Source organism: Papilio polytes, unplaced genomic scaffold (assembly GCF_000836215.1).
Source record: "Papilio polytes unplaced genomic scaffold, Ppol_1.0 DF821610.1, whole genome shotgun sequence".
NCBI lineage: Eukaryota > Metazoa > Arthropoda > Insecta > Lepidoptera > Papilionidae > Papilio > Papilio polytes.
In genome coordinates, this window is record NW_013527594.1 from 200,270 (window position 1) to 215,038 (window position 14,769).

Genomic DNA, 14,769 nt, shown 5'->3' on the forward strand with positions numbered 1-14,769 from the left:
TAACACACATAAAAAAAAAAAAAAAATATACCGACGAATTGAATACCTCCTTCTTTTGGGAAGTCGGTCAAAAAGAGTTATCCAAAAACATGCTGTAATTGCTGACATTTTAGGCAACATAGAAGTGTGTATTTACGCTTTATTATAAGTATAGATAGATAGATAGATAGATAGAGGTGAATCATTAATTTTCACACCTGGCTTGCATTCCATTGAAAATATATGAACTTGAATATATGAAAGTTCGTTGCTAATTGCCAAATCATTTACCATATCACATGCTTCATTTTTATCACTCCAGGAAATCTTGACATTTAATTAATTGCTGTAAACCGATATCTTTACAGATGTTAATCAAAACACGTAATAATATTGTACATTACTTATATCACGTAAATAAAATGTCACTAATTAAAAACGAAAAAAATAATGAATCAATTTAATCTATCGGAAAACTATTGCATTTTTTAATAATAAAAGGTGGCAAACGAGCAATCGGCCACCTGAATCCACCAAAATGGAAAGCGACCGCTGCCCATAAACATCCGCAATTGCAGGTGCGTTGCCTTCCCTTAATTGACGGAGGAAGAGATGCACATAAAGAGGACATTTTTAATTCCTATGCGTCCCTTCCACCGTCAAATCCACTTTTCCTTCCCATTCTTTCCTCTTAAGAAATGGGTGGAAAGGGAAAGGGACTAAATTAGGCCTCCGGCACCACAGTCATCAGACATAACGCGGAATTAGTTCCACTTCACGCCCGTTTTCTGTGTGGTCGTGGTATTACACCAGGCGAGCCGGCCCATTCGTGCGAAGATGTTAAAGCGGACTCTACCACTGTTGCATTCCACTTAAGAGATGTAGAACGAGGAATTCTTGACCTCTTTAAAAGATCGTGGCTTTTTATTACGTTTATCTCTTTATATTTCATAACTTTAAGATTGGATGTATACTATATCTTGTTATAGATAAGATAACTAAATTCTTTGCTATAGATAATACATGAGTTCCTGGATTCGCGGTAGTTCCTGTTTAACTTGCTTTTATTTCAAAATTCATGTTAAGGATGCATTACATGATGATGAGCTATCATAAGAATCGGGAGGACCGCGCGAATATCGAGAACCGATTTCATTCGTCGATATTCTTTACTTCTTACACAGCAATTTACTTGTCATCTATCTGCACATTAATCATATCATTATTTTCATTTGTCATCATCGACGACACGACAATCCTCACCAACTCGATGGCTGGCATTCCACAACCGGTGGGTTTTAGCGGAACTTTCTGTCTCGCAAAGCCGCTGGAACGGTCTTTCCTCGACGGTATTTCCAAACCAGTACGACTTAGTGTCTTTCAAGAAGCGAGTCTATCATTTCCTCAAAGGAACGAATCTGTAGTTTCTCTGGTGTTGCGGATGTCCATGGGCGTCGTTGACCACCTCGGTGTTCTCGCCGTTCGTTTGCCCTATTTTATTATAAAACAAAAACGTTAGCCCGTATGCGGGGATTCCCTGTGTGTATAACAAATGAAGTATAGACTTTTGAATTTGGAACCTAATCAGTCACGTGTATGGCACAAGTATTGTTAGCAAAAAAAAACTGATAATAAATAAATAAATAGAGATCACTACATATTGGTAGTTTGATTTTTGAATACTCAAAACTACAATTGATCGAAGACAGTGGCAACATTTTTTGGAGTTTAAAGCTGTCAGTACCTACATTTGTAACGGATAGAAACTTTACTTAGGTTCAGCAGAATTTAAATTATTATGAAACGTGGAGACGCTCTCTGATAGGTTTAATTTGATAAAAACGGGTTAGTGTCCTAAGTACTTAGTACGGTATTTATTGCTATCGCGAAATAATTCAGCGAAGATAATATTAAGTACAATCATCATTACCACGCCTGGTTTCTCTTGTAGCACGTTTTGTCCATTTTGACTTCTATTCTATCTTTCCCGATATTTATTTTTAGGCAGTAGTCTAGTTGTTTATTATTTTCTATGTTTTCTTTATTATTTAGTTTTGAGTTCAGATTATCTCGATGAAAAACAAATAGTAAATCGTCTAACATAAGATAAAGCGATTTGATTCTTTAAGTAATAAAGCAAGGTATAATTGTACAAAGCCTGATTCCAACAGATGTCTCTAGAATAAAACAAAAGATCATCATGGCTTTATTACAGTCATATTATCATCTTCATCACCAGCTCACTGAGTCCCTACTGAGTGGCTTGTGGCCTTACATTTATGGTGGCTAGGCGATTATAAGCTGTAGCGCGGTTTTTTTCTACGTCATTTCTTGGCAGACGAGCAAGCGACTACTTCACACATATCTTTGAATTTCTTCACAGATATGTGTATCACGATCACTTAATACTGTAACTACACTGTGACTTTGGAGTGTGTACGCTCTTGATAGTATTTTAAACTCAGATTGAATCGAAAGATAAGTGTTATCGATAAATAACAAGATGTAAATTGAATGGAATTCATTGATGTGCTGTAATGTCGTAAAGCAAGTGCTGTGGCATAATCATCAGATTATCGATCTGATATCGGTCACGCCAGATTGCTTACGATTTTGCACACGATGTTGTGACATTTACACTTACAGTTACAGTCGGGGACGTTTATATCATACCCATATCTGTAAATGACGTTTATAACGCAATTGAGTAGAAAATCATAGCTCGTTTTATACAGTTTATAGATATTCAATTTAAAGTGGGTAGGCAAATTATTTCTTCGACTGTACGTCAAATTCGTTTATCGAGTGACTTATGCGGATTAACAAAACAATTAGCAACAAAATATAATAAAATAAATTAGTGATAACGAACATTTAGAATTTGTAAATTTTCAATTTTCCGTTGCATTATTACTAATAATTTGTCCGTTATCGTTAATGTTATCACTAAGATAAGATTTAATGAAGATTTTTTATCAATATTTCGGCAGTTAGAGTCGTGCGTTGATCGGTGGCGGATTATTAGACGTTCGCATGGTTGCAAAATTGTTTGCATATCCTTTGCATATGTTGTACAAGAAAAGACTTCCGTCACAATACGACGACTCTGAAAACAGCTTCCGAAAATGGCTGGTGGAGATTACTCTATGAATCCGGTAAGTTTAAATTACAAATATATTAATGGTTACTTCGTTATTTTATATTCCACGTTTGATTCTATTTGCTTAATTAATAATATCATGCATATGTTTTATTTAAATAAGTTATCATGCATCATATTAAGCATATAAGTAGCGTAGTTTTTATCTAATTCATTAATGATTAAGGGATTAGATATGTCATTATAATGTTTATGCAACTGGAAAAAAAAATGCCTTTAAATTATTTCGCGGATTCTAACAACAGCTAATTTATATACAAGCCAATTAGTTTTTTATGGTTTTATCAAAATATTAAACTAGTTTTGCAATTTATTTAAATTTGTTTTTTTTTCGGTTTTTGTTATAGCTTGGTTTTCGCAAGGTAAAATAAAAACGTTTAACAAATTAAACGTTTTTGTTCGTATCTTTGAGGGTATATTTCTTTTATATTTATTGTGTGAAAACGGCTGTTAGTTCTATAAATAAATAGGAAATCGCAAAAACGTCATTAGAAGATATATCTCTTTGCATTTGCAAGACATTTGTTGCATCTTTGGTTAATTTTAACTTGTATTATTCGCACCCATGATATGGTGAGTCTTCAAAATCGATATAACATTTAAAAATTGTATTGAATTTGTACCTAGATCTAGTCTATGGAAGTCATGGAACTAGCAGTTTAAATTTCTTTATTATTCTAGAGCGAGGCTAATGGTAAGATACCAGTTCAGGCGCACTCATCATCAGGGACACCGGAGAAAGCAGCGTGGGGCCGCCCGCTTGAATTTATCTTAGCTTGTTTGGGATATGCAGTCGGCTTAGGCAATGTCTGGCGTTTTCCTTATCTTGCATACAGAAATGGCGGGGGTAAGTCTTAAATGTTAACATTTTAAACATCATGACTAATACTCAAACGACTTAAAATTGCGTATTATTTATACATTGGAACGTGCTTACAAATATAGCTAACAATACTCTTGTTTCAGGTGCGTTTTTGATTCCGTTTTTATTGATGATGATCCTGATTGGCCTGCCATTGTTTTTCTTGGAATTATACATTGGACAATACACAAGTCTGGGACCTTTGAAGGCGTTCGCCGCTATCGGGCCCGTCTTCAGTGGTCTCGGTTACTGCACGTTGGTGGTGATTAGTTTGATCAGTATTTACTATATGATCATTGTAGCGTGGACGTTGTTCTACACAATAGTCTCGATAGCCGGCAATCTTGATTGGGGATCGTGCGAGAATGAATTTAATACAGATTGTAAGTTAAATACAATTACAATATATATAATACGGTGTACAATGAGCGTGAGATTTTTATACATTTTCTATAGCGGTTGAGATAAGAAAATATTTGCATATAAGAGCTATAACAATTAAAATTCATTTAGAAATCCTATAAGTAATATTCTCTAAGTTATGCGTTTATATTGTTAATCTATACATATAATAAAATTGGAGTGTCTGTTAATAATATCAAAAGAAAAATCCCAGATTTCGGGAAGATGTATTTGCGTTTGCTGATAACGAAAATCGCATTTAAATTTTTGTCTGTCTGTCTGTCCGCAAGCCGTATTTGTTCCGGGTAATCTCCAAAACGGCTGAGCTGATTTTAATGAGACTTTCACTGGAGAGTAGCTGACATAGAGGGGCATATTATAGGCTACTTTTGTATCTTAACATTGCATGAACAAAGCCGCGGGCAACAGCTAGTTATGAATAAAGTTTATTTGTCAGTTTGTTACAGTGGATTTTACGATGCTCAATGCAGAGTTAACAATACAGGAATTGCAACAGATCTTACTTATTATTTAAGGCGTTGTGTAAGCATTGGAGAGATTTGTTTGCGCACTGGCTTTGAACCTTATGACGGTAAATATTGTTTGAACGGTACAGAAACAATACCTTGGTACAGCAATGTGAGGAGAACTATTGCAGCTGAGGAATATTATACGTAAGTATTTTCTGTTATTTTTGACTACCTTACTCGTGTCTTAAGTTATAATAATTACCTATGACACTAAGTGATAATGTAGCTTTTAGAAGTGAAAGAATGTTGAAATTGGAATACTGTTTTTTATTATTATACAAAAACATAAACCTTACCTGTTTATATTAAAAATATTTATGATAGCTTTTCAACTAGGTATAAATACATTTGTAAACTTAAAGATTGATAAAATTACCAAGTCAATATTTGGTACTACTTTATTTGTTTCAAACAAAAATTTGAAGAGACGCTGGAAATCGAATTTAGTTATTAAATGTCGTCAATATTAACAATAAGTTGTCTATGACTTTTTACTTGTAGTTGTAATTTTTAATGGCATCTGCCTATTGTCAGAGAAATTTCATCTGTTCAGTTCTTGTTACGTGATTGTCTTTTGTCATTAATTTAAATTATTAGTAAAAAGTAAGATAAGATATTACCCATACAAACTCCAATATTTAATCTAATTTAATATAAACCAACACTTGGCCGATAATATTATAAATCTCAACTTATAAATGATGTCATAAAATTCAAGATAAAATGTATTTTTAGTTATGTATTTCAGTAATGTAAGTAATGTATTTAAATATTTAGTACCTAACGGAATTATAAATATAGATAGATAGAGATAGGGAATTATTATCATCGCACCATGGACGCGTGAAAATTGTTGGAATCATGCGATGGACATGATTTGTGACGTAAGAAATCAAATACCAAATGTCTATCGGCCGAAGTGAACATGCTATCCAAACATTGCTCATCCTTCTTAACTATTTGTATTTTAACGATCTGAATCAAATTTAACTGATGCATAGCAATCGCAAAATCTTGATTCTCAAGATTTTATTCTCCATTTTTTCATTTACTCATACTCTCTTCATACTGTCATTTGCTGCCAACCACATATCAATATGTACGTGGTTAAAGACCAAGTTTCTTTTAGATTTTCTTCTATGTTATACTAGCTTATAATACTATACTGAACAGCAATGTATTTCCAGACAACGCGTATTGGGCCGCGGCGACGCAACTTGGCAAAGCTGGGGCACGATTCAATGGCATCTTGTCGGATGTCTTGCCCTCGCCTGGTTTGTGGCATTCCTCTGCGTTATTAAAGTAAGTTGCTATTGAAAAATAAACCTATTGAGATACAACATCTATTTTGTTTAGATGAATTTTTAACGTTTCGCCACATTTGACGTAGTCAGCTAGCACTAGTCAATTCGATTTCCAGGTACATTACGAAGTCTCCATTTTTAAATTAGACCGCAACACTGGTAATAAAGAGGAATTTTATTGAGAACAAATCATTTATGGTTCATCGACATTAAGCGTAACCATTTGAACAACCAGAATTAACACGAGTTTCCCTAAAAGTTAATAGTACAGAGAATATTAGTTAAACATTTTTTTTTATTTTCATACAGGGTGTTCAGTCAGCGGGTAAAGTGGTTTACTTCACAGCGTTGTTCCCGTACGTGATGTTAACTGCCCTTCTTGTTAGAGGAGTGACATTGGAAGGAGCAAAAGAGGGGATTTTGTTCTATTTGACGCCGGATTGGAGCACTCTTTTAGACGCAAGAGTGTGGGGAGATGCTGCCTCACAGGTACTTTTATCAAGATATTAAAGAAACTTGACACTTTATTAATTTGCTAACCAAATTAAAATTCTTTATCAGTATCTTTATTTCTTTAAATAAAGATTATTTTTGCATTAATTGAAGTCTGCATTTTTTTTTTAATCTTATTTGTTGATTGTGCAATTCGAAGTAATAACTTCAAAACTTTCCTAATAAGCATAAATCTTTGGAATAGAATAGTTAAGAGTAAATGAACTTATTTTTTTGGATAACGGTTTTGTAAAAACTTATATAGGTTTCATTTTCTACCAATTAATCTTTAGTTGAGTTTGGATCACTTTTTAATAGCTAAAGATTTTCTTAAATTGAGCAATTAATTGTAAATTTACTTTGGTAACTATAATTTAAAGTTTTTGATACTCTCTGATATTTGTTTTTACTTTTCTCCTGTACAGATCTTTTATTCCTTTGGTGTGGCTTGTGGATCTCTAATCACGTTGGCGTCGTATAATGGCTTTTATAACAATTGTCATTTTGATACGGTGTTCGTTTGTTTTGCAAATTTCTTTACTTCTGTGTACGCGGGCTTCGCTATATTCTCTGTGCTCGGATTTCAAGCTGAATTGATGGGAGTCCAAATTGATGGTAAGTCTTTTTTATTTATAACTAGCTGTTCCTCGCGACTTCACCTGCGTCAAATTAAAAATATAGCCTACGTTACTCAGTGACAACACAGCTTTTCAATGGTGCAAGGAAATCGGTCCTGTAGTGTTTGAGTTATTTCTTTCAACACACGTAAATCCAAAAATACAAATCTTTTCTCGTTATAATATTAGTATAGAAGTACAGATTTATTTCCCTTCATACATAAAGAATCATAATGTCCCTTGATGTAGTAGCCAGAGAAAACTTGATAGTGTAAATTAAACATAATATTTTTGACCTCTTACATACTTTAAACAGATTGCCTTTAAACAGATTTAATAGCATATGTAACATAAATACGCTAGTAATTAATAAGCGTAGCGTAAAACGTAATCGTATATTTGCTTTCTTGATAATGTTTTTCTTCCATAAGCTTCCGATTGGTACATTTCATTCGAGTGTTTATTCGAATGAAATATACCGTACCGTTACCGTACTGCACGGTGTTGATTTGTACAAGTTAATTAATCGAAGTAAATTGCATACAACCGTGGGCTTAAGCAAACATGTTGAGAGTATCTGTTGAACAGAATAAAGCGTGTTCATTTTTATGTTTTTCTTTCATTTTTGACCGACTTCCCAAAAGAAGTACTCAATTCGTCTGTATGTTTTGATATTTTAGTTTGATAATTGATATGATAGATTCATTCTATTTTAATTAAAGTCTATTTTCACATGAATATTTCAATATTGTAATTTGATACTGTTCATTTAAAATATTTAGTTTATCTAGTCTCTTTTAGTGATACCCTTCTCATGAAAACTTGGAACTGCCATTTAACAATGTCTTGGAGTTTTTTTTAATTTTCGTACATGTTTAAATGTCCATCAACTATGAATATTTTAAAGACAGTATTGCTTTGTATTTCTAAATGTGATCAATAAGCTATTAGAATAGTGTTTACCTATCCAACTTAATTATGCGAGATTTCCTTTATTAAATGCCCATAACATGTGCCATTTTGAGAAAAAAAAATCACCCATATTTGTTAAAAAAAAGTAATCCGCATAAAGTATCAGAACATCCTGTATATGTAGATGAACGTATTGTTTTGTACACAATCGTCGATTGATCCGCGATCGCAGTATCCTTTGTTGATTTCATACCGGAGCAGCGCAACACAACAGTTTTGAATTTCAGACAACAGATAATGAATTGGATTAACGGTACACAAAAGCAGGCTTTATTGGTACAGATGTAATTTATTGTTAGCTTACGGAAATATGGATAACCTTTATGATTAGTAATCATGAAGGAAAAAAATGAACTCTACCAGCTACACTCGTAGATTTTTTTAGGCGGCTTTTGCCGCTCTCGTCGCTCCTTTGACATATATTTACAGTTACAGAGAAATGTTACATCTCTGAGTATGAGATTCTTACACAAACATACAACTTAACAATTTTGATTACGGTAGAAAGTAATTAAATAAAAGCGCAGGATCAGTAGAAATTACAGTAAATGTGCACAAATCGGAAAAGAAATTAAAAGATATATGTAAAGTCCACCTAAGGAAGCGTTGTTTATTATTTTCTAATCATACTTATATTTACTAATATTATAAATGCGAAAGTTTAGATGGATGTTTGTTAGAGTTTGTAGCCTAAACGGCTGAACGGATTTCGATCAAATGTGGCATAGACGTAGAGGATAGTGTGGCTACTCAGCTTTGTCTTTAAATCCCACGCGGAAGGAGTCTGGGGCGATAGCTAGACTTCTATAATTATAAATAAGTGAAATAAACTGTTTACCGTCCATCATTCCCGGTATCCTGTTATTCCAATAAAGTTTATCTAGTTATTGGTCACTACGCACATGATATTGCTATTGACGAACTTGGCTTTAATACTCTGTCATAATGCAGAGTTATCGCCTGATAAAATACAATATTGACGGTGCCCTTAATCTCTACATATACTAGTTATGAAAACATGTTAGTCATAACTTTTTAAATATCCTTTACAGTCCTAAATTACGCTGATAATATCATCATGACCTTATCCCAATCGTGAAGGAACATCGAACTAATTTAGTTCACCAAATCTATCTATTGTGCGTCATTTTTACTCGCTTTTTAATCATGTCACCATTTTCCTTACCTTCCCTACAAATATCTAACTATATTCTTACTAGATTCGCTTCCGCGTGGAATTGACCTATGTGTTCTTACAGACTTACCTATACATTCATACCAAATTTCGTCACGATCCGTTCAGCAGTTTGAGCTACAAACTCTAACAAACATCTATCCATCCAACTAAACCTTCGCATTTGCAATAACACTAAAATATAAAACAAATTACATTTTTTACTAGATTTTAATTCCCCGCGAATAAAGTTGCAAGCAAAATTTACTATTGAGTATAGTGGTAGCCGATGGATTTGTTATTGATGTTAAATATAAAATTTTTAGATGTATCTTCTTACACCATTTCAATTTCAAATAAATCTACAGATGTAGCAGAACAAGGGCCTGGCTTAGCATTCGTTGCGTATCCTGAAGCATTACTGCAAATGCCCATACCACAGTTTTGGTCAATATTATTCTTCCTGATGTTATTCATACTCGGCCTTGGCAGTCAGTTCGCCGGTATAGAAGCTATCAATACAGCGATCGTTGATCAGTGGCCACAGCTCAGAAAGAGATATTGGATGGTGAGTTATATTGTAAATTATATTTGTATTTTGTGCACATATTTTACGCTTAAGCTTGATACAGGCATATGAGATATTATCAAAGCCTTAGGTAAAATATCGTATGTTTGATCAACTTTACAAATGAACAGTGGTAGATCCCGCTTTAACATCTTCGCAACAATGGGCCGGCTTGCCTGGCGGAATACCAGGACCACACAGAAAATAGGCGTGAAGTGGGAGCAATTCCGCGTTTAGTTTGAAGAGTGTGGTGTCGGAGGCCCTATTTTAGTCCCTTTTTCTTTCCACCCTTTGCTTAAGATGCAAGGATGGGAAGAAAAACTGGAGATGCATAGGAAGGAGACATATCCTGTTTATATGTGTCTCCTCTTCTGTAGATTAATGGTATATGGGATTGCGGATGTCTATGGGCATCGGTCGCTTCGCCATTCGGCGAATTCAGGTGGCCACTTGCTCGTTTGCCACCTTATAATATAGAAAACAAAACATAATCAACAAATAATATTCTTTCTATCATTACTATGATTAGTATTTATACATATTTAATTTAAAAACAAGATGTAAATCGTAAAATGGTTTACGATAGTCTACGTAGGAGATCGATATCGATAATGCGTATGATAAAGATCTGCTACGTTTCTCAACACAGTAGTTTATAAGATAGAAATCGATTTATGATTGCCACTAAGCTAATTACGAGTGTGTACCAACACGATAGTAGATAAGGATATCAGAAACACTGAGTGCTTTTTTATGTAAACATATAAATTACTAATGTACCAATTTTATCAAGTTATTGGAATATGAATGTAGTAAATGCTTCAAGTGACATCATAACTGCAAATAAGTAGAAAATAAACATCGGAATCACAATTTACCTCGTTTGGAATCAAAGCTATATGCATGCAATACATACTAGCACTAGGCCGTCATTCGCATAGGTATTGCTTAAACTGTCTCGATAATAGGAATGCTTAAAAATCACTCTTGTTCCGTTCGAATAGGGCTCAAAATGCATCATTGCACGGTATAAAGTTACCTTTTTAAAGCGATGCCATATGAACAATTATATGGAAACAAATTTGTACTATTTGAACTGTTTCTAGCGGGCGATAACAAAATCGCCCGTATGGATGACAGCAGACTAATTACAACGTTTTTTAACTTTTTATTTAAGGTGACAGCAACGACTTGCTTTTGTTGCTTCATCCTCGGCATCCCGATGTGCTTCAGCGGTGGTGTCTATTTGTTCACATTGCTGGAGTGGAATACTGCGTCCTGGGCTATTCTGCTCATAGGCATGGCTGAGGTAAAGAACTAACAACCTGTCCAATCGAAAACGACGCCCACAGTATGATGTAAAAGTATTTTGCTTTATATTGGATGAGTTTCTTAGCTTAGTTCCTGTATGATTCAGATTGAATGGAAAGGGGATAGGGTATAACCTATTTTGTTAATCTCCCCTTCTTCCCTGCTTAAAGTTAGAGTTAACGAATTCATCATATTTTTCCTACTAATGACTTTATCAAAAACTTTTTTAAATAACAAGCCATAAGCATTGCCAGCCAATGACAGATCTAGAAGCGGCAGCTGTCATTAATCTTACTAATATTATGAATGCGAAAGTTTGGATGGATGGATGTTTGTTAGAGTCTGTAGCCTAAACGGCTGAACGGATCTCGTTGAAATGTGGTATAGATGTAGAGGATAGTCTGGAAGAACATATAGGCTAATCACTTTTGTTTTTTTTTTAATTTCACGCGAACGGAGTCGCGGGCGAAAGGTAGTGCTATAATATTTGAGTAATTCTTATTTTAGATTTTCCGATTATATCGGGGAAAAGGGGTAGCTAAACACCTGATGAGGAAGATGTTATAAGCTAAGTGTTTCGTCTATTTCAGAGTGCAGCGGTGGCGTGGTGTTACGGCATCAATCGTGCGATGAATGATTTAGCGGCAATGAATATGAAACTCAACGTGGTGTTGAGGTTCTATTGGAAATCCGCATGGACTGTTATCTTACCAGTAGCTAGTGTTGTTAGTATCCATTACGTATTATGAGCTCTTTAATATTATGTTTTGTGAAAGTACATAAGAAACAGGATAGAATAGATTTCGGCGATCAAACTACATCATCAACTTGCCCTTGACCCTACAGAGGGTTGGCATTCTATGTGCTGTTCTTCTATACATCTGTATCAGCAGCTATATTTTAATTTACTCCTTTCTTAAGCATAATTCCTTCATTAAGCATATCCTCTTTCACACAATCCATTCTTCTGGCTTACTCTTTCGTAGGCCTCCATATTCAATCTTAACACTTTCTTGTTTATGTCCTCATCTTCTTACCGCATTATGTCAGTCATACGTTACATCGATTGTACATGTAAGCAGACATGTTATGCCCCTTATATCTATACAGATAACGGCTAATCCATATGAAATTCAATGTAATTGTCTCTTACAAAGATGGAACTTTTTGATTAAATTGTTTCTAACGATAACGCCGTGTGGCAATTGAAATAAAATTGCTTGCTGTAGACCGATTTAATTAATAGTAGAAAACTACTTGACGCCTTTTCTAAAACATAATAAACCCAAAGATATGAGTTTTGTATTTTCAATATCTACTTATTAGATACTATTAATAAAAATTGGATTGTTAAAGAAAGTCTCTTTAGATCAAAATATGAAAAATTATTCAAATATTAAAATTTAACAAGAAGTTAATAGAGAATTTTATTTTTGTTGTACTTTGGATTGAAACTAGATATAATGCAAATTGATTGCTATTTAAATTTTGCAGGCGGTGCTCGCTTTTATATTCTCCGATTGGAAGCCGCCAAGCTACGCGGACTACGTGTTCCCATTGTTCGCCGACATTCTCGGCTGGTTAACTGCTATATCAACGATAATATTGTTCCCCGTGGGTGTGGGATGGGCATTTTACAAGGGATATGTAAGTTAATTCCTTTTTTTATTTAATTTTTAGTTTTGGTAGGAAAGAAATATGCAACATTATAATTAAAATTTCTGTTTTAAGTTGCTCATCATATCAGAGATTGATTGAGAGCGGACGCACACATTTGACTAAACTATCGCATAACTGTTGATTGTCGATTATTGCGCAGCCAATTCAACTGTTTAGTTATGCAACTAAATATCGAGAAATATGCCCACCTCCATATAAGTACATACGAATCAAAGTGCGATAGTTTAGTTAAAGGTATACGCGCTCTAATACGACTAAAATCTATCTATCATTGAGGTATTTTTTTAATTATTGGTGCATCACTATATAATAATTCTTAATCCAACTTGAATTACGAAGTGTTTTTTTTAATCCGTATTAGTTAGTCAGAAATATGCGAGATAATAATACATTATCAATGTATACTTTATTAATCATAATAATCACGAGTTATCATAAGATATAGTCCAGAAGGTGTGGCATATGACAATTTTATGACACTTTTTCTACATTACGTAATACCGATTGAAAAATATTTGCGCGAAAACAAATGTAACCTATGTTGAGATCTTACAATTTTTTCGAATGAATTTACATTTTTTACGATTTGTGACATGTTCCTTGTCTATATGTCAATTATAAAAAGAATGGGAACGGACAAAGAATTACATTTTCACTTCGTAACTATATCCTGGTTATTTCAATTTACCCTGGACCCATTCTTTAACATGTAGCGACCCTGACAGGATATGGACCTATGTGTTCTTCCACTTTGTTTTAACTTTGCTTTTCATCGAGATCTGTTAAGTTGTCAAAGGTACTTAGAATCCCATCACCCAATCGTTCAAACTTTCTTGTTTTATTATGACTTTTTGTTTCATTGCAGAGGGGCAAAGAGTTATTTACTCCAACAGAAGATTGGAAGCCATCTAGAAGGGCTCTCAACAACTCCCCATCTGACACATCGAATGACACAAACCATACGGCTTATGATAACGTGGCATACATATAGATGTCAAATTAAACTCAACTATAAGAGCGCGCGCACTTCTTTAAACTATCGCATAACGAGGTATGCACACTACTCGATTTTTAGTTATGCAACTAAACAGTTGAATTGGCTGCAAAACTATCGACAATCACACAACTGTCTGATAGTTCAGTCAAAGATATGTTCCCGTATTTATTATCCTGAAATGTATGGTATAATTTGTTTGACCCGGTGAGCGCAAGCTTTGTCAAAATACAAGGTGATAGTCGACTTGAAATCTTGGCAATACCATCACCATCACCAGCAAACTATACGTCCCCACTGAGGACTTCGGAGCCTACTAATAAGAGGTGACCACATAAGCAGATAAAGCGTACAGAGTGAACTATTTTAAATACTACAAACACGGTAAATGTAACCACTGGCCGACTAATACGGAAGCGGCGATACAAAGACATTCAAAAATGTAGATAAGGAATACTGAACAAAATTCATTCACCGGCACTTTCTCTAAAAGAGACTATATAATTGTTAAGATTAGTGTCACCTCGTGTCCTGGTATTGACGTGTAGTAGTGAAGTGTCAACTTTGCCGCCTCTGTGTATTTTTTTAATATCTTCGTGTCTACACTATTTTTTCTTTGATGCACAAAAATTACCACGAATGTAGCTGTTTCATTACAAGGCCAGATAAATTGTAACACTATAAAAAAATAAATTTACTTATAGTCCGGCTTATTAAAGCTGAA

General features: G+C 34.3%; 1 protein-coding gene across 1 annotated transcript; it reads left to right on the forward strand.

The window, feature by feature from the left end:
• The first annotated feature begins 2,970 nt into the window (after positions 1-2,970).
• LOC106108354 (sodium- and chloride-dependent glycine transporter 1-like) lies at positions 2,971-14,139 on the forward strand. The gene is made up of 12 exons (XM_013289506.1): positions 2,971-3,134; positions 3,821-3,986; positions 4,106-4,384; positions 4,861-5,077; positions 6,121-6,235; positions 6,547-6,726; positions 7,155-7,344; positions 9,861-10,060; positions 11,238-11,369; positions 11,962-12,096; positions 12,866-13,018; positions 13,917-14,139. The coding sequence occupies exons 1-12, from the start codon at positions 3,105-3,107 to the stop codon at positions 14,040-14,042; spliced, it is 1,923 nt and encodes a 640-aa protein (XP_013144960.1). The 5' UTR covers positions 2,971-3,104; the 3' UTR covers positions 14,043-14,139.
• Positions 14,140-14,769: the final 630 nt, after the last annotated feature.

What these genes read in the sequence shown, in the direction of transcription:
- LOC106108354 (XM_013289506.1), top strand. Translation starts at nt 3,105, where the DNA reads ATGGCTGGTGGAGATTACTCTATGAATCCG. An exon ending in GAGATTACTCTATGAATCCG is followed by an intron (nt 3,135 to 3,820) that starts GTAAGTTTAAAT and finishes TTATTATTCTAG; the next exon opens with AGCGAGGCTAATGGTAAGAT. An exon ending in GCAGCTGAGGAATATTATAC is followed by an intron (nt 5,078 to 6,120) that starts GTAAGTATTTTC and finishes ATGTATTTCCAG; the next exon opens with ACAACGCGTATTGGGCCGCG.